Source organism: Alexandromys fortis, unplaced genomic scaffold (genome assembly GCF_014885135.2).
Source record: "Alexandromys fortis isolate MF-2015 unplaced genomic scaffold, M_Fortis_MF-2015_v1.1 scaffold_158, whole genome shotgun sequence".
NCBI lineage: Eukaryota > Metazoa > Chordata > Mammalia > Rodentia > Cricetidae > Alexandromys > Alexandromys fortis.
In genome coordinates this window covers 3922571-3949545 of record NW_026068039.1, presented here as the reverse complement: position 1 = coordinate 3949545, position 26975 = coordinate 3922571, and the positions used below count along the sequence as shown (strand labels likewise).

Sequence of the window (26975 nt, the reverse complement as noted above, 5' to 3'; positions counted from 1 at the left end):
AGCCTCATTCAGCCAACTTGCCTCCTCTGACCAGGCAGAGTAAGGACACTGTGCTGGAGTGTGATCTGAACACCCTATCTTGCCTGACCATAAAGGGCACTGCCAACTCCTACCTCTGAGGATATCTTAGCTCAATGCACTCTGGACGCACCTTGGCATCCAGGCAAACAAAGCTCACTGGTGTTAACTGCTGCTGCTGCTACTGTGTCAGGGTGCCAGAGCCCTGGGCTCCAGTGCCGGACAGTCCAGTGTAGACACAAGAGGACTCCGTCGGTACACCCTGTGTCAGGTGTTAATAGGTTTCACTCTGTGAAGCCATCTGGGGTGGAAGTATGAGTGATTAGTGTGTGTGTGTGTGTTTGTGTGTGTGTGTGTGTGTAAGAGATGGGTTTTATGCAGCAGTTCAGCACTTGTGCTGAAAGGGAAGGGATTAGGATCTGGAAACGCCGACAAACGCTTGGAGGAAACATCTGTAAAATACAAGAAGCAGGGGCTTTCTTGGAAGCCCGAGTTCTGGAGTTGGAAGCTGTGCTTTCAAAAGTTACAAAATCTAAGGACAAAGTAAAAACAGCCAGTAAGTGCAAGGAAGCTGTGGGCTGCGGCCTTGTGGCCTTCACTGAACTCAGACTGAAGCAAAGGGGTGTCCAGGGCCACAGCCTCCTTGAGCACTGGAGTCCGATAGCAGCATTGCTACGGGGAAATCTTCACACTACCATCAAGTTTCATAGAACTGACTTCCAGACACTCTGCTGTTCTCCACGACTTCCGTCCCAGCTCCTGAATCCATGTGAGGGCTGATGGCTGGTCCCCTCTATCCCTGCCAAGGTCCCAGGCTACAGAAAGACAGGTGTGCTTATACCACTATCCCAGGCACTGTCCCCTTCTGCTTGATCCAAATGATTTTTTTGCCACAGCCACAAGCCAGGGAACAGCTGGCAACCCACTGCAAAATCCTTCCTGCAAAATGGATGGATCAATTGATAGACCGCTTGACTGTCCACCGTGTCACCACAGGGAGCACTCGTGGTTGCAGTGGTTGACTGCTTATATATGGTACAGATTAGCGCTCTCGGCCACATTCACGGGAGACAGTGAGACAGGACCAGGAAAGAGGGACAGCAAAGTAGAGGGGCAGAGACGGCCTTAGCACTGGCCTGAAACAGAGAGAAACCGCACGGTGCCTCTCCCTTTTGACAGCTCCACCACCAGATCCCTCTCTCGCTGCCATGTCACCTGACTCCATGTGGCCCTGGGCACAGAGCTTCCGGTCCTATTCGGTATTGCTCATGGAACAGACAGGGCAACCTGCTGTGGCCCCACCTAAACCAAAGCAGGATGCCTCCAGGTACTGCGGCCTCCACCCCAGGCTTTCAAGCAGACAAGGACATTCAAGATGGAGACAAGGGCTGGGACAGCTGGAGCCATTTCTAGTTCCACAAGGGGCTGCAGAGAGGGGCTCTGGTGCCAGGCAATCTGCCTCCAAGGGAGAGTCACAGTGAAAACATCTCTTGTCTCCTCTTGCTAGCCAGCAGTCTTCTTCCTCCATTTGCAGGGAACATTTGGGCAGCTAAAGGAAGCTTTTTGGGAAAACTGAGGGGTTGAGGGAGAGGTCACTACCTCCTGAGATGTGTTGCTTTAAAATAGGCTGCCCCCCCCCACAGAGATGAACAGTGGACTGTGGCCTCACCTCCCTTCCCAATATAGAGGCCGTGTCCTGACAGTCATTTCCTTTTCCCCAGCAGCCTAAAGCCCAGTGGGAAGATGTGGTGGGAACACACCGGGCCTGGCCTCAGCCTGTATGGGGGAGGTGATGCCATAGTGGCCGCTCAAACACAGTCGCTCCTGCCCCCTGGAGTTACTGTGCTAGCCCTCAGGATGGGGGAGTACACTGCCTAAGCACCAACTCCTAACAATGAATGTCCAGTGCTGGCTGTATAGATGAAGATGCTGGTGTCCTAGCAACAGGACTGGCTGCCCACTCACAGACATGAATGAGGGCCATAGCCTGCAGGGATGCAGCCTTTTGTCAGGGTCTGCCCCACGGGATGCCACCCAGAGAACAGAAGTGTCTCAGTATATTGGTGGCTGTGGGAGATCTGGGTACGAGCCAACTCTGGAGAGAGAATGGCAATGCCCGGGGCAGATGCCCCATTCCTGGACAGGGATGGAAGAGAAAACTTTGAAAGAGGGGTTTGCATGTGTCGTGGCGATGTGACAGTATTTATTCGTTGTCAACTTGACAGCATCTAGAATCACCCGTGAGACAGCCCCAGGGGTGTCTGATAGGGACTGTCTTCATTGNGTGTGTGTGTGTGTGTGTGTAAGAGATGGGTTTTATGCAGCAGTTCAGCACTTGTGCTGAAAGGGAAGGGATTAGGATCTGGAAACGCCGACAAACGCTTGGAGGAAACATCTGTAAAATACAAGAAGCAGGGGCTTTCTTGGAAGCCCGAGTTCTGGAGTTGGAAGCTGTGCTTTCAAAAGTTACAAAATCTAAGGACAAAGTAAAAACAGCCAGTAAGTGCAAGGAAGCTGTGGGCTGCGGCCTTGTGGCCTTCACTGAACTCAGACTGAAGCAAAGGGGTGTCCAGGGCCACAGCCTCCTTGAGCACTGGAGTCCGATAGCAGCATTGCTACGGGGAAATCTTCACACTACCATCAAGTTTCATAGAACTGACTTCCAGACACTCTGCTGTTCTCCACGACTTCCGTCCCAGCTCCTGAATCCATGTGAGGGCTGATGGCTGGTCCCCTCTATCCCTGCCAAGGTCCCAGGCTACAGAAAGACAGGTGTGCTTATACCACTATCCCAGGCACTGTCCCCTTCTGCTTGATCCAAATGATTTTTTTGCCACAGCCACAAGCCAGGGAACAGCTGGCAACCCACTGCAAAATCCTTCCTGCAAAATGGATGGATCAATTGATAGACCGCTTGACTGTCCACCGTGTCACCACAGGGAGCACTCGTGGTTGCAGTGGTTGACTGCTTATATATGGTACAGATTAGCGCTCTCGGCCACATTCACGGGAGACAGTGAGACAGGACCAGGAAAGAGGGACAGCAAAGTAGAGGGGCAGAGACGGCCTTAGCACTGGCCTGAAACAGAGAGAAACCGCACGGTGCCTCTCCCTTTTGACAGCTCCACCACCAGATCCCTCTCTCGCTGCCATGTCACCTGACTCCATGTGGCCCTGGGCACAGAGCTTCCGGTCCTATTCGGTATTGCTCATGGAACAGACAGGGCAACCTGCTGTGGCCCCACCTAAACCAAAGCAGGATGCCTCCAGGTACTGCGGCCTCCACCCCAGGCTTTCAAGCAGACAAGGACATTCAAGATGGAGACAAGGGCTGGGACAGCTGGAGCCATTTCTAGTTCCACAAGGGGCTGCAGAGAGGGGCTCTGGTGCCAGGCAATCTGCCTCCAAGGGAGAGTCACAGTGAAAACATCTCTTGTCTCCTCTTGCTAGCCAGCAGTCTTCTTCCTCCATTTGCAGGGAACATTTGGGCAGCTAAAGGAAGCTTTTTGGGAAAACTGAGGGGTTGAGGGAGAGGTCACTACCTCCTGAGATGTGTTGCTTTAAAATAGGCTGCCCCCCCCCACAGAGATGAACAGTGGACTGTGGCCTCACCTCCCTTCCCAATATAGAGGCCGTGTCCTGACAGTCATTTCCTTTTCCCCAGCAGCCTAAAGCCCAGTGGGAAGATGTGGTGGGAACACACCGGGCCTGGCCTCAGCCTGTATGGGGGAGGTGATGCCATAGTGGCCGCTCAAACACAGTCGCTCCTGCCCCCTGGAGTTACTGTGCTAGCCCTCAGGATGGGGGAGTACACTGCCTAAGCACCAACTCCTAACAATGAATGTCCAGTGCTGGCTGTATAGATGAAGATGCTGGTGTCCTAGCAACAGGACTGGCTGCCCACTCACAGACATGAATGAGGGCCATAGCCTGCAGGGATGCAGCCTTTTGTCAGGGTCTGCCCCACGGGATGCCACCCAGAGAACAGAAGTGTCTCAGTATATTGGTGGCTGTGGGAGATCTGGGTACGAGCCAACTCTGGAGAGAGAATGGCAATGCCCGGGGCAGATGCCCCATTCCTGGACAGGGATGGAAGAGAAAACTTTGAAAGAGGGGTTTGCATGTGTCGTGGCGATGTGACAGTATTTATTCGTTGTCAACTTGACAGCATCTAGAATCACCCGTGAGACAGCCCCAGGGGTGTCTGATAGGGACTGTCTTCATTGTTATAGCCCCCAGGGGTGTCTGATAGGGACTGTCTTGGTTGTTATAGCCCCTGGGGGTGTCTGATAGGGACTGTCTTAGTTGTTACAGCCCCTGGGGGTGTCTGATAGGGACTGTCTTCATTGCTATAGCCCCTGGGGGTGTCTGATAGGGACTGTCTTCATTGCTATAGCCCCTGGGGGTGTCTGATAGGGACTGTCTTGGTTGCTATAGCCCCCGGGGGTGTCTGATAAGGACTGTCTTGGTTGTTATAATTAAGATGAAAGACCTGCCTCCTGTGGACGGGACTTTCCTAGGATCTGCTTAAAATGAAGAAGGGAGCTGAGCACTAGGGAGCACTAGCAAGCTTCCCTTGCTGCGCTCTGCTTCTTGACTACAGATGCAGCACAACCAGCTCCCTCGACCTCTGCTGCCATGTCTTCGCCACCATAATGGACTGTAACCTGGAACTGAGTGCTAAATAAACCCCTTCTCCCTTAAGTTGCTTTAGTCAGGATAGTTTTCTTTATCACAGCAACAGAAAAAGAAACAAAAGACAGTGATGTCTGAGGACCAGGGTTCACACATACCCAGGCTACCCAAAGATCTCTGACCTCTGGTCCCAGGTATGGCCCAGCAAATCCCACCTGAATCTCCTGAAACCTCACTGACCCCAGCGCACAGGCAGAGTAGGAGGCATATACCAGCCCCCTTCTGCTGGGCAGGCTGATGCTTGCCCAGTGCTGGCCACCAACTTTCTAACATGTGTCGGAAGGTCTACATAAGGTTTCTAATGGGACCCGTTCAGAGGGGAGACAGCCTTTGGACAACAACCACCACAGGGCATAAAGAGATTAGGTACGTTAGCAGCTGCTTCCACCAGGAAATCAAGGCAGGCAGAGGGCTGTTCCTGAGACACAGGGCACCAAGCATCTGCGAGAGGCCCTTCCCCACCCTGCACGCAGCAGGGATGGAGGCTGGGAGGAGGAAGACCTCTGCAGTGAAAGGGGGCTGACGGGATGAAGGACAAGAGGGATGAGCGGCAGACAGGGGCCCAATGCCGAGGAGGCAGAGAGAAAGGCGGCACCACAGTAGATCCCACAACCTGGGGGGCGAGGAGTCAAGGTTGCTAGATGGCTCCTGGAAAGCAGCTGTGATCACATCTGTAAGCCTTGGCTACAGAGCGAGCCATGCTCCTAATTTCCCCAGGAGGTGGAGGGTGGGGTTGTGCTCACCCACAGGTGGAAGGCATACGGTATCCAAGCAGTCGTCACTTTAGCTGCCTTTTCAATAGGGCTCTTCACGTACTTCAAGGTGTCCTGCAGGCATGGAGACAGCCGTGGGCCCAGCTCAGGAAGAGGAGACTATGAGCTGCCTGCCTTCCCCACGATCCCAACAGGCAAGCTGGACCCAAGTTAGTCAATTTGGGTGTAAACTGTGGGGCTGAATCCTTAAGAAACTCTCTTTAACAACTTTTATTAGTATATGTTAGCATATAGTCATTATAAAACCTGCTGGGTTTTGTAGACATTTCATTCAGGTAGACCATGTATTTTGCCCCCATTTCTCTCCTGCTCCCACATTCCTTTATTCATTTATTTATTTATTTATTTATTTATTTATTACTGAACTCATTTCTTTTTTTCAATAGTACCCTTTTTCACATTATATGTGTCTGCATATACATGTGTATGTGTGGTAGACGCAACCCTGTGTATATGTGTACATGCATATGTGCATATACGTATGTGCATGTGTTTATGTTGCATGTGTATGTGTGTGCTATGTACCAGTATATGTGTATATGTGAGTAAGAGTCTGTGTGGCTGTGTGTGTATGCTGCAGGTCTTGTATACGAGAGGAAATGTGACATTTGTCTTTCTGGGTCTGGTTGATTTCGTTCCACATAATGATTTCCAGGCCCATCCACTTTCCTGTGAGTGACATAATTTTGTTCTTTGGGGCCGAGTAAAACGCCGTTGTGTGAACAGACCACACTTCCTTTACCTAGTCATCTGGTGATGGGCATCGAGGCTGGTTCCATATCTTGGCTACCAACTACTGCAGTGGCGAACCTGGTGTGCAGATGTCTCTGTGATAAGCCAACTTGGATTCCTTTGGGTAAGCTCCACGAGGGGTGATGTCTAGATCACATGGTTTCTTCATTTGTCAAATGGGGTCAGTAAAGGCCACCTTAAGGATTCTTGGGGTGTTTCTGAAGACTGACCCCCGGCAGAGCTTGGCCCTTGGTCCTTGCTTCTCAATTGAATGAGAAGCAAACAGCACCCCTAGTGGAGACTCTGGAGACGTGTATGACCTGCAACTTTTATGCTCATAGGGTAGCTCAGGCTAGCCTTGAACTCACTACTCTTTGTCTCCATTTTCGAGAATTGGGGTGGCAGGTGTGCGCTCCCACGACTAGCTCTGTGGCTGAGCTGCCGGTCATGATGCAGCCCCTATAAACAGAAACTCCGCTCCCACGACAGGCTGCTCTCCTGATGAGCAAGGCCTGGAGGAGGGTGTGTCCTGAGTCCTGTCACACCCTGGGGACAGCTCTGAATCAACTGCAGTGCCCGTCACTGTAAACAGCAGAGACATGCATAAATGCCTTTATTGATCCAAAGGCCTTAACAGCTCCTGCGATCATTTTTAAGCTTCTGCCTGTGAAGAACTTGCTGTGAGAAGTAATTGTGGCCCCTTCGTTCTGACGTGGTTCCCGCAAGCTGTACTGCATTCAGGAGGCCATGGGATGGCGCATCTGTGATCTGGCAAGGCTTTCTAGGGTCGTTTCAGGTCGTTCTGGGGAGGAATGCAGCTCGCCAGGCAATCGTGCAATAGAAATGTAGCCGTCCCATGCTTTTCCAGGGACTCAGATGACTCCAGGGTGGAGAGCTTGCTTTCAAGACACAGGTCTGGAGATCTAAGCCCCAGCTCTCAGAGAGCAGGTGCCCATGAGGGGTAGTCACACTGAGAGCTTATGGTGGCTGCTCCATTGGCCCCAGGCCACTCACCTGCAGCCCTGTCCCATCCCCTCTCCACTCCATACTCTTTCCAGCTCACTGGATGGAGTCCACTGCCAAAAAACAGGCTTGGCGTGTTCAGATGGGAAGTAGGATCTAGTCACAGGAAGATGACCGAGGTCACGGTTTAGGGTGAAAGGGGGCTCAGTAGCAATCAAGCTGACCTTGAGGAAGACAATGGCCTCACTTCCTCTCCTGTGAATTAGGAGTCACTTCCTGTCCCAGCAGCTGGTGTTCTCTGGGAGACACAGGGGCTCCTGGAGATAGCCCCTCTCCATACTTTGGCTAGGGACCCTGCAGAGCCCTTCTCTGGACTCCAGGGACCTCAGGCAGGGACATGGTTTCCACTGATGACAGTCCTGGCAGCCCCAGCCCAGTCCTGCCTAGGAGTTTTGCTTTCCTTGAGGCTCCTAGAAAAAGCAGAGATCCTAGAAGACACGCGAGACTGAGGCGACAGCCGGGGCAGCGGCTCAAACTTGTTCTCTGCAATTTTGGTCTCTAAATTTCTGCTGCTGCCGTTTTCTCTGTGAAACCACTTCCTCAGCAGAGAGCGCTGGGCGCCGCTGTCTTTGTCCCCAGTCTCTTCCTCAGGCTAAATATATCCCAGCTTGTCCGAACAGAGCCTCAGTGGAAAAAGCAGATGGTTGTGACTGGGCACCCTCCCATCCCAGGGGTGAAGCTGGTCACCTTCCACACCCACATGCTTACAAAGACGGAAGACGGATGCTTTATCTGGGACCAGCCGAGGTTAGGCTAGTACTGGCTGGATGATGCAGTCTGAGGACCTGGGATTTCTCTTCCTGTGTTGGGTTCCGCTGTGCGGGTCCCACATTCGCTCGCCGGAGGCCAGTGCCCACCACCAAGCTGCATGCCAGCGCCATTAAGTGAGCTCAGGATCCGTTTGGCTCTGGGGCTACTCCCAGGACAAGTGGGGAAGCTCCCCCTCCACCCCTACCCTTCAACTCTGAGTCCTCACTTCCTCCACCCCTCAGAATCCCCTGCCTGTGAACCCCACCTCCATTTCATTTCCCAGAGCACAGTCCATCTGTGAGGCTCACAGGAGCAAGTGACTAGAAATGGGGGGCGGGGGGGGGGCAGGGGACTAGTGTTTGCTTTTCCGGGAGCTCTAAGCCAGGATCTGAACCTGTTGGTAGATCCCATTCAGATTTTGATGAAGAAAGACCACCAAGACATATAACAAAAATGACAAAACCAAACCAAACCCCTCAAAGAACAAGCAGACCAACCAAAGGAACACGTAATAATATTCCCCATGATATGTGGAACAAGCCCCCATCTGCAGCCAGAACAAACGACGCATGTGCACACCAACTGTATCTCCTAAGCGAGCTCTGTCAGCATGACTGCTGCTCGCTCCCTGAGGCAGGCTTTTTCTCCATACCTTTCCCCACCTTTTAGTATTTGAATTCTGAATTATTCTTCAATATTTAAAATTACACTGAGAAAAAAAAAGATGTGGTGAGTCCCTCTCAGGGAGCCTGAGGAGAAGGCCGTGTGTGGAGATCAGCCGCATGACCCAAGCAGGTGAACCGGGAATCACACTTTGTGCCAGTCCAGGCTTCTTGCTGAAGCCTGGAGGCAGCAAGAGACATGGGTGGGGTTGGCCCTTGGCAGGCCAGGGAAAAATCTAATTTGTCTTGGTAAATCAGAGGAGACCTGTGTCCCCCTAGAGACCCTGGCTCCTGATTTGACAAGGTGATCTATTAGTACCAAGCCTGAAAGGTCACCAGCTCAGAAGTGCGGCCACTGCTGGTCCTAGACGGAGCCCTAGGGGACCCTGGGAGGAAACCTTGGCGGCCTTCCTCTGGGCACAGCTGCTGTGGTGCACTTTATCTAAAAGGCTCTGTGGATTGTCTCTAAGGGGAAAAACATCCATTTTCTTCTCTGTGGGGGCAGCCCCACCGGGGCTCACATCTACCACTCACTAACCCTGGCTAACTACCCCTTCCCAAGCCTCAGTGTCCCTAGCACACGGGTCTTGCCTCTTCCCTAGTCTGGGACTGTGGGTGAACACACAGCTCCACTTGGCAACTCCTGACACAGTTGGAGACTCCTTGGTGCACAGGCCTCCAGAATGAAGCCATCAGGACACAGTAGAGCCTTCCCCTCTCACCTCTGTCTTACTCGAGTTGGAACAGTGCCTCAGACTAACTTGGCCTTGCCCCATAAAACCACAGCCACCAGGGCAGATGTGAAGAAGGCCACAGCCTCTGTACCTTTCCATGATGCTACTGCACTGCCTGGAAACACAGACAAGTACCAGCTTCCCCTGCGTGGGTCCCAAGAGACGGGGGAACAAGAGGCTACACCGGTATTGAAATAGCCTCCTGTCATCATTTGATGGTGAGACTATAGGCTGCCCAGGTCACCTGGACCCAGGACACATCACCTCACCCTCATTCCCCTCCTAGCATCCTGAGAGCTGGCCCAGGCCACAGCAGCCTCTGCCAGGGCTGGGGTACTCCTTGGGTGCTTCTCCTAAGGACAGATCTGCACTGAGGCCACATCCGCACTCCCTCAGAGCGACTGGCTTTGGCTCCTTTCTTGGAGTGGGGGTAGATTCAGTTCTAGGTGTTTCCTTGCCTCGTTAACCTTGTCAAAAGGGGTCAAAGCTCTAGCAACGGCAGCAAACTGTTATACAGCACGTTATACCCACAACCCAAAAACGATGCATCCGTTCATCAGGGTGGAAGCGCTCAGAGATGGAACGGAGCAGCCGGGAACAGGATCCGCAGCTGCCGCTCCACTTCGAGTTCACGTTCTGCTGAGGCTGGCAAACGGGTACAGAAGCTCACACTTGCGTGGGACTTGTCAGCAAACGTGACTCCGCCAACTCGAGAACAACTGTAACCTTTCCTTCTCTTAACTCTTAACTTTGGCCAGCACAACATGCACAAACAGGAAGCCTTTTCTTTTGTGTTGAGGGGAAAGACATACCTGACTTCAACTTAAGCCCTGGCGACTGTCTGACGTCAATCCGTCACACAATAGTTTCTGAAGTTGAGGAACAACAGTGGGGCCTTTGACACAGATTCCAGCTATAAGGGGGTGCATCACACTCAAGAAGCTTCTGGGTCCCTACAGACTGCAGTGTCCTCTTACCTTGAAAGTTGATGCAGATTCTGGACTGGCAAGAACCAGAGGGGAGATCAGGACCATGCCAGAGAAGTGGGTTGGTCTCTCTGCAGCCGCAAGGATGGAGATGGCACCACCCTACAAGGCAAAAAGGACAGAGTGGCACCAGCTTCTAACCAGCGTGACCCCGACCCCCTCACCTGCTTCCATGCTGGCCAAGAGCATGAGTGTGGACCTGGAGCAGACTCCACCCACTGGCAGGCAGATCACTCCTTCCTTCTTTCCTCCTCTTCCTTCCTGCTTCTCTCTTTACCTCCCTCCCTCCCCCCTCCCTCCCTCCCCCCTCCCCCTTTCCCTCTCCCTCCCCCCTTCCTCTCCCTCCTTCTCTTTTCTTGCCCTTTCCCCTTTGCTATTTTTTTTTTTTTTTTTAGTTTTTCGAGACAGGGTTTCTCTGTAGCTTTGGTTCCTGTCCTGGAACTAGCTCTTGTAGACCAGGTTGGCCTCGAACTCACAGAGATCCGCCTGCCTCTGCCTCCCGGGTGCTGGGATTAAAGGTGTGCGCCACCACCGCCCGGCTCCTTTTTTTTTTTTGAGACAGAGTCTTACTCTATAGCCCAGGACAGCCAGAGACTCATGACCATTCTCCTGCCTCAGTCTCCAGAGTGCTGGGATTATGGGAGTGAGCCACCGTGCCTGACTCTGTAGGGTTTGATTGCACATTTCTCTTCTCTGGGTTTTCCAAAGCCAAATATTTCAGACAGATGCAAAGAAGGTTCCCTGCTTGTGGGTTACAAATGTACAATGCATTGCTTTCTAGTCTCAAGCCCAAAGCTAGCAGACCCACAATTCATCTCTTCTGACAAGCTTCAAATGTGTTGCTTCCTTTCTTTAGGGGGAGTCCAGTTAGAGTAATAGATGGATACGTGTGTGTATGTGTGTGTGTGTTCGGTAATGATTCTAAAACTCAAGTTCCAGGAAGAATATCCAGTCCTGAGTGGATGTGGATGGAGCAGGAGGAGGAAGCAGCAGAGGCAGTTTTGTTTGTCTGAAGCCCAGAGGAAACTGACAGAGAGACTTGTAATCTCCAACATTTACAGGGGCCAGGCAGTGAGGAGGTGCCCTGCAGAGCAGTCCTTAGGGTCTCAGCCCCCTGCTGCTAGCTTTCCTGCTGGAAGAAATGGCCTGGGGGCCGCTGTGGTGATGTCATCTGAGATTAAACTTGGTTCTTGGAGCTCAGAGATCTCCAAGGGAAAGGAACTCAAACTGCTTTCAGGTCTGCTACATGGGATGTTCCCGCTCACTGTCATCCATCCAGCCCTGAGCATGAGGACCTCCAGGAGCTAGTTCAGCTTCTGAGTGCTGGGGGTGCAGGGGACTCCACAGATAGGGTCTGTGAAAAGGACATTCCATCCAGGCCGAGGCTAGTGAGGCAGGAAGGGACTAGGCTTGCTTTGAACTTCTCTCTGACCTGCTTACCATAGAGTGGCCTAGGAGGAAGACAGGGACCCCAGGGTAGTCCTTCTGAACGGTGTCTACGTGCTGCAGCACATCTCTGACAAACACCTGGAAGTCCGACACCACCATCCTCTCTCCTTCACTCTGCCCGTGGCCAACTGGAAAGAAACGGGAAGAGTTTTTTTTTTAGTCCCGCCCTCAAATGCCACAGGCACATCACATTTAACCGGGTTTAATCACTCCTCTCCTGTAAGCACAAAGCGCTTAAGGAACTTGCCTCCTAGAGCACTGCTAGAAACACCAGGCAACACCCTTCCTTGGAGGAGTTTTCCAAGGAAGAAGGGAGGGGCAGGAGGCACACAGAGTAAGCCTTAATGAGGCTCAGCTATTTTCCTGCATCCCCAGCTCCTTGGCCCTTAGAGTTGTGCCTCACTGGTGGCTTTGACCAAGTGTGTTCTGTCTCCTCTCCTTTCATCAGGAGACCACACATCAAATCAAACAAGATGGTCAAAGGGTGCTTGCCAAGGCTCTCAACAGAGCAGCATCAACGGTAGGCCCCATCTTCTTCTGGGGTTTGTCAACCTATCACCTGTCTGTGCAGCTCAACTCCCCTTTCTCCTCTGCTTAGGGTCTCTGCACTCCCCCCCACGGTTGCAAAGGGCATCAGTTGCTATAGAAACGGTGGCTGGCAGCTGTGGGGAAAGTTTGGAAACTGTAAGATGGACCGGCTTCCAGATAAGGCGCCAGTGCAGAAGGCTGTGGCTGCACCAGGCTGCCAGGAGCTGGCAGTGTTGCTCACAGAGCCTGGGTCATCTATTCAAAGGGACTTTGCAACTATGGAGCAAAAATCACTCTTTCCACAGCACAAGTGGGGAGAGGCTAGCAAGCCTAGAACCAACTCAGAGACTCTGCTGTGGTCAGATCCCTCTTTGACACTGACGTCCCCCTACTCTCCCAGACACTTTCCGGCCAATGTGTCTTACCATTGGAAGGAAAGCTTCCAAGTCTCATGCCTGTCTAGGGTGTCCCTTCTTTAAAATTTATTACATTTGGGTAAATGCGTGTCACAATTTCTAACCAGCTCAGTGGCACCGAGGGTGTTCACAGCATTTTGAGCCTACTATTTACCACCAGGGCACTGCCATCTTCCCAGTGGCCTTTGTATAGCCTTCGTCATCCCTTCCTCCCTTTGCTGAAGTCCTATGCTTGCAGGTGAGGACTTTAAAAGGTGATCAAGTTAAGATGCTGTGATCTGGTGAGACTGATGTCCTCATAAGAGGAGGACATGTGGATGTCGGTACACAGAGGGACAACCATGACAGCAAGATGGTGCCCGTAAACTGAGGAAGAAGGCCCCAGGAGGGCCCACACCTTCACCCTGGAAAAAGGAGTGCTTGTTATTTAACAAAGATTTTATTTACTTTTATTACTTTTGATTGTGTGTGTGTATGTGTGTGTAGGGAGTGTGCACTTACATGCACGTGCGTGCCTTTGGTGCTCAGATGATGTGGGAGTGTCATATATCAATCTGTTGATTTCATTGGTTAAGTAATAAAGAAACTGCTTGGCCCTGATAGGCTAGAACATAGGTGGGTGGAGTAAACAGAACAGAATGCTGGGACAAAGAGGAAGTGAGCTCAGAAACCATGCAGCTCCTCTCAGAGGCAGACACGATGAAGCAAGCCGCCAGGTCAGACATGCTGAATCTTTCCCGGTAAGACCGGTGCTACACAGATTATTAGAGATGGGTTGATGGGGATATCAGAATTAGCCAGTAAGGGCTAGAGCTAATGGGCCAAGCATTGTTTAAATGAATACAGTTAGTGTGTTGTTATTTCTGGTGTAAAGCTAGCCGTGTGGGAGCCGGGTGGAACACAGCCCACAGCCCTCTACAACACTCAGAAGAGGGAATCAAATTATCCTGGAGTTGGCATTACAGGCAGCTGTGAGCTGTCCAACATGGGTGCTGGGAACTGAATCTAGGTCCTCTGCAAGAGCAGCAAGTGCTCTAAATCACTGAGTTGCCTCTCTGCCCCCTCACCCACTCTGTAGACTAAGCAGTCCTTGAACCTGTGATTTTCCTCTCTTGACCTCCCGAACATCTAGAAACAGAGGCATGAACCTCCAAGTCCAGTTTTTGCTGTGTTCTCTATGTCCATTCCTTAGATAACACGCTTCATTCGTTCACACAGTCATTTTTAAGGCAAAGAGTCGCCCTTCAAAAGATCAGTCTCATGATTCACAAACCGAAGCCGCACAAAGCTGGGACACAAGAAGGGTTCCTCCCAGTGCCCCCATCTTCCGCCCATCCAGCCATCTTCCCCTAAATGTTAGCATTTCTGCCTCTTTGCAACCCTCTGCAGATGTGAGCCTGCTCTACAGCCTCCTCCTACACAGGCAGAGCACAAGGAACCCACCTGTAGCTCCATGAAGCACCCTTGCTATCAATCCCCTACCCAACTTTTTCCTCAACCTTTCTGTCAGAAAATTTTCAAATACATAAAAATTTTGGAAGAATATTTCCATATGTATCTGAATTCCTACAATCTTTACCCATAACTTTGTTGCTATTTTACTTTCTGTCTGTATACATGTGATGATTAACAGTGACGTCAATTTGGCTGAATGTAGAATCACTTTGCAGAAGGGCCTCTGGTGTGTGTGGGGCGGGGTTGTCTTGGTTGTCAATAAACATAAATTCACTGAGGTGAGAAGACCCATCTTAACTGTGGGTGAGACGGTCCCTAGCATGGGATCCTGGACTTCATAAAGTAGAGAAAGCAAGCTGAGCAGTAGATGGCTATGCCCACTGCTCTCAGCCTCTGGCTGCCGATGTGATGTGGCCAGCTGCCTCAGCTTCCTGCTTTCCTGGCCTTCCCCACCAGAAGGAACTGTCATCTGGAACCATGAACTCAAAGAAAGCCCTTCGTCCTTAAGCTGATTTTGTTTTGTTTTGTTTTCTGAGCGTTTTATCACTGCAACAGGAAGAGAAGCCGAGGCAAAACTTGTAAACAAAAGATGGTTTAGTCACTCAAAAGTAAATTACAGATTTTAACAGCTGGGAAGTCTGGATCATGACATCCACACCCGTGACCTCCAGATATGACCTTGAGCCTTGAGGTTTTTCATCTTTCCTCTGCTTGGGTTGGTAGTCCCGGTATTCACATGAAGTCACCCATGTGAGTCCCAGCAGCTCAGCAGCTTTTCCATAAATGCAATACTGTATATGGAACAATCAACAACTCTTAGTCCCAACACCCAGTTCTCAGTTGTCCTAGCAGAAGGTTTGAGAGAGACTTCTCTCACTTCCTAAATTGTGATGTCGCCCTGATGTTACAGTTCCTGTTCCAATTGAATCCAGCCTATTTTTGGATTTTATTTATTTGTTTTCAGTGTTGAGAGATGAACCTAGGAGAACATTGCTCACACTGGGAAAATGCTCTCCTACAAGCCCACACCTCAGTGTCCCACTTATTTTAATGATTGATGGATATGCACATATTAATGCAGGTCCTGAAGAGGTTAGAGGCATCGGATCTCCTGAAGCTCGAGTCACAGAAGGTTGTGAGCTGTCTGACATGGGTGCTGGGAAACTGGTGTAGGAAGTTCTTCTATGTGTTGCTTTTATTGGCTAATGAATAAATCTGTTTTGGCCAGCGGCTTAGCAGAATGGAGGTAGGTGGGAAAACTAAACTGAATGCTGGGAGAAAGAAGCCGAGTCAGTGAGAAGCCATGTTGCCCCACAGGAGACAAACACCTGAAGGAACTTTAGCAGTTAAGCCACAGCCACATGGCGATACATGGAGGAACAGAAATGGGTTAATTTAAAATATAACAGTTAGCCAGAAATATGCTTAAGCTATTGGCCAACCAGTATTTGCAAATAATATAGTTTCTGTGTGGTTATTTTGGGTCTAGGCAGCCAGGAATGAACAAGCAGTCTCCCCCAGCTGGAATGAACCCAGGTCTTCTGCAAGAAGTCGTCTTTCCAGCTCTCCAACACCCCACCCCCTTTAAAATGTTTTCAAAAATTTTAATTTATTATTATTTTTATTTTGTACACATGAATATTTGCCTGCATGTGTCTGTGCACCAAGTAAATGTCTGGTGCCAGTGTAGGCCAGAAGAGGACATCAGATACCTGGGACTGTAGCTATAGATACTTGTGAGCCACCAAGTGGGTTCTGGGAACAGAATCAAGGTCCTCAGCAAGAGGAGCCAGTGCTCCTAACTGCTGAGCCATCTCCCCACACTTCCTCCACCACTTAAGACACTCCTCACTAAGGTGCCCACGCCGGACTTGAACTCGGTCCTCCTGCCCAGTAGTTGAGACTGCAAGCCTGCACCATCACATTCAGTTTGTACACTGCTTCTGGATTTCAACTCAGTTCCCCTGATGAGTTCATGAGCTACTCTCTCACCGAGTGTTACCTCTGCCCTTATCCCGCAGACCTCACATCCCACAATCCCTCTAGGTCATCCGGTCTCCAAACAAGGCTGGCTTTAGTTTTATGCTTCCATCCATCCCATCTTTCCCTACCCTTTGGTTACGGGACCCCAGGCTACCAAGTCAGCCTTCATATGACTGCAGGGTTGAGAGCTCTAAGCTACCGGTGCCTGTCTCCTCCTTTTCTCCACCAGCTTCAAAGTGGGGGCTCCGTGCCCTCACATCTCCCTTCGCTTCAGAACACAGTCCTCACCTTCCGGTTCAGCCAGCATTCTTGACTCCGCTGAAGGCTCCCACTGGCCTGAGGCCTGCTAGCTAGCACATTCCAAGGCACCTGCCCACAGTTCCGAGACATGCCTACATTTTCCTGCCCCGCCCCTCTGATCAGGCAGCCCATTGGTCTTGCACAGGCCTAGCAGAGGACAAGAATGTGATGGATGTTCAAAGTGCTGTAGGAAGAGAGCTGTGAAGGCCCCTTGCCAGAGAGACTCAGCTGGCTGGTGTATGTAACTTAACTGCCCTGTGAGCAGGCCCCTCTGGGCAGCAGGCTCTGCACTGTTGCAATGAGAACCCTGGCCGGAGCTGCAAGCTTCAGCCAACTTCCAGGATCACTGGTGCAACTGCCACACCCAACCCAACCATGCTTGTCATTTTCAGTCATCATTTATGGATTTGCAGGCTTTTCTTATGCTGGAGGGCTCGGCCCTGCCCCTTGCAGGACTGGCTATTACTGGAGAGGTAACCAATTGCTTGTGAGCTAGCCTTTAAGCCGTACCAGGCTGCAGGAAACCACAGCCACAGTCACCACCCTTTATCAGGTGCTTACTCGGGGATCTCCTTCCTGCAATCATCTGTAGGCAAGAAGTCAGTTAGGGTCAGTCCCATGCCTAGCAGCCTTGCAGCTATCCCACTCAGCCCATCTGAACCCTGCTCATCCTGGTTCAGCCAAAGTAGGCGCTCCCTGTGGGTTCTCCTTGCTCCCCCTCTGCCTCCTGGCTTCCTATGGGACCCTCTACATGGCACACGCTGGTGTTAGGTGTGTGCTGGGTATCTGTGCAAACCAAAGGGTCTCCTCACCTCTCACCAGGTCTCTGCACACACCAGTGTCTCCTCACCTCTCACCCCTGTTCCTCTTTAGGTCCCACTGGACTCTGCAAAGTGGCCTGTCTCCATCTGCCACCAAAGCCAGTGCCACGGACAGATGGAAGGGCTGATGGTGGAACAGGCCTTGGGCCTGGCCTTGTCCCAAATGGACAACTCAGGATGGAGAGAGCCATGTGCTGTGGGCTCGCTTACCAGGCTGTCATGTCTGTGCACTTCACCCAGGCCCAGGCCTCCTGTCGGGGTTTATTTTGATGAAGTCCACAGGGCTAGGGCAACACTATACTCTAGCTAACTGGCCTTGGCTTCCAGAGACCATCTGGCTGTCAAGATGACAGGCATTTATTTCCTGCCCCTACAGTCTGCATTCCCAGACATCCCACAAGAATAGCAGGCACCAGAGGATGGGATACTGCAGGACCTAAGATCAGGCCAGAGAGCTGGTCCTGAGAACTGGGAGGTGGACCTGGAAGAGATGGTTGTGGGAGCCTTTACTCCTTCAAAGGACAGTGAAGTCCTTTGTCCATGAATACCACAGTGAATGAGGAGCATAGGGGGAGGCTTGAGTGTGTCCCTACTTCTAAATCTAGGGGTTGCCACAGACTCACAAGCGCCCCAGAGATGCACCAACTCCACCAATGCATGGTGTCTCATAAGCTTGATGTCCAGCCTGGCAATTCACCCCACCCTGAGACAGTCATCCAAGGGAACTTCCTGGGATGCAGAATAACTCGCAGGCTGCAGCTGCCACTGGGGCATTTAGACGTCACAGCAAAACGATTACTAGACGACAGCCAGGAAAGATAAAGGAAAGACGACTGGGGGAAATCTGAGAAACCCAGCACAGACAGGTAAAGGGCCATCACAGAAACTGCACATGTGCTTCACCATGCTGAGAAGCGAAAGCGAAGAGCCTGTGGCTCAGACCCACGCCTCGGAGCAAGCACAGAGCAAAAGAGCCAACCGGGAGCTCCTGGTCACTTCCTGTATTTGTCTGTTTGCTATGATTGTTATGAAAACCATGAGCCACAGGAACTTAGAGACAAGAAGGGTTTGTATCACCTCATAGTGTATATAGTCCACTAGGAAGGGTAGTCACGGAGTTAGAAGGGAACTCAAGGCAGGAACTGAAGCAGAGGCCATGAGAAGCACTGCTTCTTAGCTTGCTCACCAGCCTGCTTTCTTATACAGCCCTGGACCACCTGCCCAGGGGCGTTACCGCCCACAATAGGCTGGACCTTCCAAATCACCAGCAAGGAAATGCCTCCACAGACTTGCCTGATGGTTCAATCTAATGGAGGCAAGGCTTCAATCGAGGTTCTCACTTCCCAGACGACCAGAGCTGTGTCAAGTTGACAAAAACAAAAACAAACAAAACGAAACTATCCGAGCAACTTCCCTGTCTTTAAATGGGGAGATGTCTACATATGTCAGAGAGTCACTGAGGAGCAGGCCATGGTGTGGGTCTGACAGCCTTGAAGCCGTCAGTGAAGGTGACCAGCCTGGCTGGCACTGAGCAGGTCTCCCGCAGCGACAGCTTTTGGCCCCTTCACACTGCTCCCATTCACATGTCATGTTAGTGGACTTTCTCCCTCGTCAACAGTCTCCTTCCTCTGGCTTGTGTTTCAGACATACGAAGGATTTTCCACTTGTTCAGCTCTCCAAATGGAAGCGAGAGAAGGCCCCGTCTGTGTCCTTAGTCACCCCAGCATCTTTCTCAGGTCCACCTATCAGCCCAGTTCCCTCAAAAGTGTCTTCATTGATCGCGGAACAGATCTCTGTGGGCTTTTTCCTTCATAAATATTACTAGATGAGTTGTACTGTCCATAAGACTGCAGAAATTCCCAACTAGTGCTATCGTGGGTCAAGCCTGGGATTGGTAAAACACGAATGAGAAGGATAAGAACACAGAGGCTGGAGCAGGGCATAGCAGCACACGCCTTCATTCCCAACACGGACCGGCACATCTCCATGAGTCAAGGCTAGCCAGGTCTACACAGTGAAACCCTGTCGTCAAAAAAAGGAAGGGAGGGAGGGAGGAAGGAAGGAATACAGCAACTAGGGACTGGGTATATAGTATTGAACACCTGTAATCAAAGTACTTAGGAGGTAAAGACAGGAGGATTGCTGTGAGTTCAAGTCAGCCTAAGCTATAATGTGAGGCTCTGTCTCAAACAAACAAGTAAATAAAAGTACAGAAACCCAAGTTTAACCCCTGTTGAAACTGTATTAAGTTTGGCATTTGAAAAAATAAGGCAAGCTTGACTGTTCCCAACACGCGTGTCTGCTCCTGTTACTGTGCACTGTATCCATAATCCGTGCCATTATGGACAACTGTTACATGCTAATGAAGAGAACTCATAAAGGATGGGGCTGGAGAGATGGCTCAGCAGTCACAGGTGAGTACTGCTCTTAAAGGAGACACAAGTTTGGTTTGTAGCATGCACAACTGTAACTCCAACTTCTAGGGATCTGATTGCCTCTTCTGGCCTCCGAGCTCACCTGCACTCACACATGGACATATCCACATGGTGACACACACACATACACATGCACACAATTAAACATAGAAAAATATTTAAACATATATTAACAAAAGCTTGTATTTCATGGTAGAGCACTTGCCTTGCAGGTGTGAGGCCCTGGGTTTCATCCCTAGCTGCCCAAACACTACTTCTACTGATACTATTAACCAAGGTCACTTTCCAAAAGGACACACGACTTTCGGCTTCTGTAAAATAATTACTTAAAAAGGAGCGGGGTGGGGCAAGGCAAGCAAAGCACCCGGCAGAGCAAGCTGCTTTAGAAAGATATGCAGATTTGATCTGGCAGTCCAGGATGGGAGGCATCATGGTTTTAATGGTTCAGTAGGACTTTCAGAAGGCCTAGGAGATGATGCTCGCAGCTAAAGCCAGTGAAGCCAAAGGACTTTCACATGAAAAGCAGGGACTAGGGGATTGGGGTTAAGGGTAGAGGTGTCTATGTGGCCTTGGGCAGGTGACTCACTAAGCCTATGTCATGGAGACTGTGAGATTAACAGGCAAGTGAATGTGAGGTGGTTATTATGGTATATAAACACTCAGTGCAGTCACCATCCTCCTGAAGGTTCCCCGTGAAGACGTGGGGCTCAGACAAGCCCTGCATGTTACACACGAAACTAAAACTAAACGACTCCCATCCTCCACAAGGCTGGGGACATCCATGGCCTGACACGGCTTCACTGTGAGAGGAAGGAGCACGAGTTGTCTGACATCTGACAACTTATGCTTTTAAGAACCGCAGGAAAAAACCATTTGTTTTCAGTGGGCTCATATATATTGTATATCGAAACACAGAAGGCTCGAGTATGAGAATTTGTTCTCAATGGTCATAGAGGTGAGCCCCACCCTCACTCTGGTACTGGAGATTAAGCTGAGGACCCTGAATACTCCAGGCAAGGGCTCTACCGCTGGGTTATACCCCAGATATAAAACAAACAACACAAACCAACTGTTCATTTTGAGACAGAGTCTCAATTAATTGCCTAGCCTGGCCTTGAAGTCACTCGGCAGCCTCGGCAGGGCAGCTTGGCAGGCCTGGAAGTTGCGATTCTCCTGTTTCAGCCTCTTGAGTGCTGAGATTACAGCTGTACACTACTGAGTCTGGTGCTCAACGCCTCCTCCCGTCCCTCTTCCTCTCTCCTTCCCTCCTTCCCTCTCTTCTCTGTGGTGCCTTGTACATGCTAAGCCAGTGCTCTGACCCTGAGTCACAGCCCAAGCCCCACCTCTCTTTGTTAAGGGCAACTGATTTCTTTGCCATTGGTGTGACAAGAGAGCCATAGAGTAAATAAATAGGACCCAAAGAATGGGCCACAGGATACCCCCAGCTTTAGGCCATCTGAAGTCCTGACACAGGCAGATCCATAAGATTGCCTGGGCCACATCAAATGCCCCCAAGAACTTTTTTTTTGTTTGTTTTTGTTTTTCAAGACAGGGTTTCTCCGTAGCTTTGAAACCTATCCTGGAACTAGCTCTTGTAAACCAGGCTGGCCTCGAACTCAGAGATCTGCCTGCCTCTGCTTCCTGAGTGCTGTGATTAAAGGCGTGTGCCATCACTGTCCGGCCCCTGAGAACTTTTGACATAAAATCCTGCCTATGTGCCAGGAAGAGCCTTCCAGCTCCAGCCGTGGCCCTGAGACTGTTTTGATTTCTGACTCCAGCCTTTAATCTCAGCTTTATAGGAACAAGGACACATCCTGTGTATCCTTTCTTCTCTCTGTGATGACTTAGTAATAAGCTTTCAAAACATCAGACGTCACAGTTTCCCACTGTTTTCTATTTGGTGTCTCCGCCCTTCTGCAACATTCAAAAACAGAGGTTCCAGGAGCACACGGGGTTACGCACCAATATACGAGCCACTAAAACCAGTAACAAATTAAAATGCAAGGGGAGTCATATATTCATTTTTGCCATCAAAAGGAAAAACAACAAAAACAACAACAAACAAAAACAAAAAATTGCCATCCATCAGAGGACACATTCAAACAGTACCACAACCAACAATCCTGTTAGATTCCAAGAGCAGGGAGTGACCGAAAGATTATAAGTCAATGGGAGAGGAGAAGGGCGTCGGTATATGTAAGGCAAGAACTGTGTGCCCGTGTGTGGCCATCCTTTTTGCCAGGGCAAGGGATGTCACACAAGCAGGCAGGTTGCTTTTCTCTCTCTCGCTGACAAACACGCAGATGGCAGAAAGACAAAGGCCACAGCTTGTCGGCCTGGAGAATGGTTTGTTTCCCTCAACAAAAGCCATTTCCTCTTCTCTGTCTGTTGAGGATCCAAGTTTCTGTCCCAGGGCACTCAGCACAACCTGCTTCAGTCTCTGCAGCCACCCCAGAACTGAGGTACCTTTGCTGGAAGAAAACTATCACCTTGGGCAGCTCCCTGAAGCATCTAAAACAAGCTCTGAATCACAACAGAGATCAAGGCAGAAATTAATTTCTTTACTAATTGACAACAGCTTGGGAAAGGTATAAAGATGCCAGAATTCAGCATATGGGCTATGGAAACACATCTCGACTCAGATTTTATCTTTTTTTTTTTTTTTTTTAAAGCTGTTACAACATGCTTTATAATGTAACCAACTAAAAGGCTGTTATCGGTGCGCATTTTCAGAGTCGTGCATTCTCAGAATTTCTTATTTAGAGGATTTATTTGAAAACATCCTACACTCCACTGTATAAATAAGAGGAAACAACATGACAAAAAGCGTCATAACTGCCATGCTTGGTGTGTCTAGCAGGACCAGCTTCCTTTTGTGTCGTGCTATAGGATGACAGTTTGGAGAACAAGGGAGGCAGGATCTGTGGGATGGGCACTCACGTCCCCGTGTTCAGGCCTCTCTCCTGCTAGGCTTCTCTTTCATGAAATGGCAAGGCTCTGGGAAACGGTGCAGGCTGGCCAGAATCACCCCGGAAAGCTATCCCTTTGGCTCACGTCTCCTGATGGGAGTGGCCCTGGCTTTGGAGCCAGCAGCAGCTGGGAGGTGGAGAGGCGTGTACCACTAGAAACTTCCAGGATGCAACACACCAAGGAATGAAGTCTGCAGCAGAATAACAGGATGCTTGAAAAATCCAGAGAGGGCCAGAGGCCAACTCAGCATTTACTGTAAGCAATCCCAATGGCCTTTAAAAATTCAGGAATATATTTGGTTATTCCCAAATATATTGGTTTCCCAATGACCATTATTTGTGTCAGGAGTTCAGGAAGAAACTATGTTTTAGATATTTGCCCCTATGTCATAAAGCCACGGGCAGTTTCTGGAAGGCAGCAGAAAGAATACAGGGTTTGGTATGAGATGCAGGCTCCACCGGCAGGGCGACTTTTTAGCTGTGTTACCCGACACATTTCTTTGCCACTAAGACCCTTGATATTTCTTTCCACCAGTGACAGCTGACACCAGGGTAATTCTATTTGTTTGACAGATTGTTCAAAGGGTTAAATGAGAAAGCACCCTCCACAAAGCACCCTGCAAGCCTATCTCAGTATTTATTTCTTACAGGCACAACTAACGAAGCCTGGCTAGGCACTTCTGAGTTCCGGGTGTGGTGGACATACATAATCCAAAACACAATCTGACTGCTTGGGAGAAACCAGGCTTTCAAGGAGGTCTGGACCTAGAGCAAAGCTCAGCCTCGGGGCACCGTTTCTATGGCAACCCACCCTGTGTGTGCAGGCACAGACAGGCAGAACAGGGGAAGAGGCAAGAAGGCAGGGGTGTGTGTGCTCTAACCCCTTACTAGACTGGATGAGAAATTTAAACTTTTGCTAATGAAATCATTTTGACTTTTCTAGAGTAAAGAGAAAGAATAGGGTGTTGAAGGATAGAGACTCAGGAGCCAGCAGCCCACCAGGGCTGATGGGACCAGACAAGACGGAGAAGAACTCTGGATGATGGTGAAGCTGGGTCCAGATGGGTGGCAGAATCCCCTTGACCTTCCTTCTGTGTAAAACAGAAACCACAGTTGTAGCCGTAAGCACTGTTTCTAAAGTGGACACCACATGTAGGTCTTTCCTATTTTTCTGGAAGTTACTCTAACCATTCATTGTGACACTGCTCTGAGTACCCAGGCACCAGGCCCTGCCCACCCTACTAGGCATGATGCACGGCCCTTCCGGCATCCTGCTGTCTGGACCACTTCTCACTCCAGGCCCTGCCCACCCTACTAGGCATGATGCACAGCCCTTCTCACTAGTGTCAAACAACACACTCATCCTGCCCTCCCTTTCCACTGTTCTCTGGCCACCTAGAATACACAAATCTGGTGCCATCCTACCTAGCACGATGCTGCCTCCGGTTTCATGACACCACATCTCACTTGACTAGTCCCAGTGTGTGGAAAGTAACAGGCTATGGCAGATTTTTGGGAATTAAGCCAGAGAAAACGAGTGGTCACTAGACAAGAGGAGCTAAGGCTCTCGGGTCCAGCCCAGTCCCCCAGAGGAGACAGGCACAGAGTGTTCTCCCGGGACTGTCCAGAGACTGTAGAAAGGATGTCCAGGCTCTCTCCCAAGCACACCCATCTCAGCTCCATCATATCCCACTGGAGACTCTAGAGACCGCTTCAGGCTGCAGCCTCTGCCCCCTCTATGATCCCTGGGCAGCTGAGCCAACCGAATCCAAACAAACAAGGGTTTGGTCACAACCCTGGAGCCTGGGGGACTGATCCTGAAAACCAGCTGGAGTTCCTATCTTGTAGAGATGAAACTCCACAGGGAAGGGCCCTGGGTCATCCACTTGGAGTAGAGTTAAAAGTAACCGACAAGAACAGGCAGGGTGTCCTCTGTGCTTTGGCTTTTGTTTTCCCTCAGTGCTAAAGATCAAACGCCTGGCCTCACACAGAAGCCACTGCTGCCCATGACAAGTGTCAGGAGTAATCTGAGACAAATTCACACCGGGTGGGGGTCCCCAGGGCAGCAGGGTCCCTGCTTCGGTTTTCTCTGTAAGCAGAAAGTCTCCATACCACTCCCATCGAGCTGCACGCCCATTCTCCAATTTCAGAACATAGAAGGAAAAACGAGCGGCAATGCTAACACGGAGGGGAATGCCCCAAACAGCAAGTGGAGGCTGGACCCCAGGGCCTCGTAAGGGGCCATCTGTCCACACTGTGTGGAGAAAATCACTGGCTTGCCCCCCCACACACACCATGGCTTGCCCCCCCACACACACACCATGGCCAACTGGACAATTAAAACTACTTGATGTTTTGTTCATTTCCCCCCCATATTTTTCTAAAATTTCTGTGGCTTTAATGGTAGTTTTTGTTAAAGGGAGATGTGTACAGCCTGAACAGGGCATGAACCTGAGGGGCCGTCAGCCTGCAATCAGAGCTGCTGGGTGGCTGTCATTGGCATCTGATCGCTTGTGCACTGCACTGAGGTGCGGGCTGTGGTGAGGTGTTGAGCATATGAAAATGAGCCTGCTAAGTGGATGTGAGGGGCGGGGGAGCAGGGGAATGGCAATCAGCGTCAAGAGCCCCTTAATAGAGGCAGGATGCTCTGCTGGCCTGGATTGAAGCCATCAAGACAATTCCCTAACTGCTAGAGAGGCATGCCTGGGACAGAAAAGGCAATTACCACAAAGAGTTTCACGTTTGTGATCTCAGCCACCCAGGCAAGCCATCATCGGGCATTTGGTAGGCTGACTGCAGAAATGGCTCAGGCTTTGACCCCCATACGCACTTCTCTGCAATGTGCCCGGGCCTCTCCAGCAAGGCTAGATTAGAGCTCGTGCCTTTAGCCCAAGCCAGTGATTCTCAACCTTCCTAATCACCTTCCTAATGCTTGACCTTTAAATACAGTTCCTCATGCTGCGGTGCCCCCAAACATAAATTATTTTTGTTGCTACTCCATAATTGTAATTTTGCTACTGTTATGAATCTTAAGTGTCTGATATACAGGATGGTCTTAGGTGACCCCTGTGAAAGGATCACTTGATGCCCCCAAAGGGGATGGGACCCACAGGCTGACAGCCACTGGAAATGTAGCATGTTCAAACCTCAACTGAAAAGGACTTGTGTGGGCTCCCAAGACACTGTTACTTCCTGACAGCCATGTGTTCAGCCCAGGACCTTTCTGGTGACCACAGGTGCCCCGACTGGCACTGCCCTCAGAACACAGAGCTGCCCTGCCCAACTGCAGCTGACAACGCATGCGTGAGATCCTGGATGCAATCCCAAAATTATCCATCCAGCTCCTGCCACTCGCACTCACTCGTGGCATCAAGAGCCAGATAACTAGCTACTGTCTCCAGCTACTACACTTTAGGGGTAGTAACACATTAGCTTACTGTTGCACAAATGCACCGCGCTACATCTCATTCTGGAGCGTTTCATTCTAAAACATGACAGTCTGGCCAATGGACTATCCTCCTTTGATGGATGTCTGAGCTTTCTGATCTGCAGTGAAGCCTTATGGAAGTCAAGTCCAAAGAACCATATATGACAAGTACCCAGCAGCCACTGTGCCTACTGATATAAAATTAGTATGCCTTTTAAAAGACAAAATACCTGGATAGGATCCTGCTGCTTCTCTGGCAACTGGCCCTGTCACTTCCCCAGATGTTTCTGTACACACTCATGCCTGTTTCTGATCTCTATGCAATTCTGCTAAGTGGTCTTCTGTCTGCCTTCCATAAGCAGATCTATTTTCCCCCTTAGCAATGTCTTGGACACCTTTTTATAGCCAAGTCACAATACGAGCCAGACATGGTGGTGCACACCTGTAATCCCAGCCCTTAGGTGGTTGGTAGAGGCGGGGGGGAGGGGTCTGCTGTGAGCGTGAGGTCAGCCAGAGCTCCACAGGAAGACCCCGTCTCAACTCCTTGCTTAGAGTCTTGGGGAGATGTGAGCTTGCCTTGGCGTGGCTGGGTTCCACAGCTGGCCAGCACGTAAGACACTTTCAGAGGTTCAGGAACAGGGCTGTTCTCCAGAGCAGATATGGAGGAGAGGCATCACTGACTGGCGGATGTTTTGAAGGGAGCCTAACAGACTTGCCTTTCCCAAATGCATGGATCAATGAATAGAGGCATCTGCCCCAAACCCACTGAATATCTGTGTTTAATAGGTTTGTCTCAACTCCCATTATCCTCTGGGCCCA

At 50.5% G+C, this 26975-nt stretch overlaps 1 protein-coding gene across 3 annotated transcripts in view; it reads right to left on the bottom strand.

Moving 5' to 3' along the window:
- Mgll (monoglyceride lipase) overlaps positions 1-26975 on the bottom strand; it is a 101978-nt gene that overhangs the window by 11275 nt on the left and 63728 nt on the right. For 2 of the 3 annotated variants that reach the window (XM_050165467.1, XM_050165466.1), the window contains exons 4-5: positions 11814-11950; positions 10365-10475 (exon numbers count right to left, since the gene is read on the bottom strand). In XM_050165467.1, coding sequence (XP_050021424.1) covers positions 10365-10475; positions 11814-11950 — 248 coding nt within the window. Of the gene's footprint in view, positions 1-5456; positions 5541-10364; positions 10476-11813; positions 11951-26975 lie in introns of all 3 variants that reach the window. The other variant, XM_050165468.1, reaches the window with a different exon arrangement.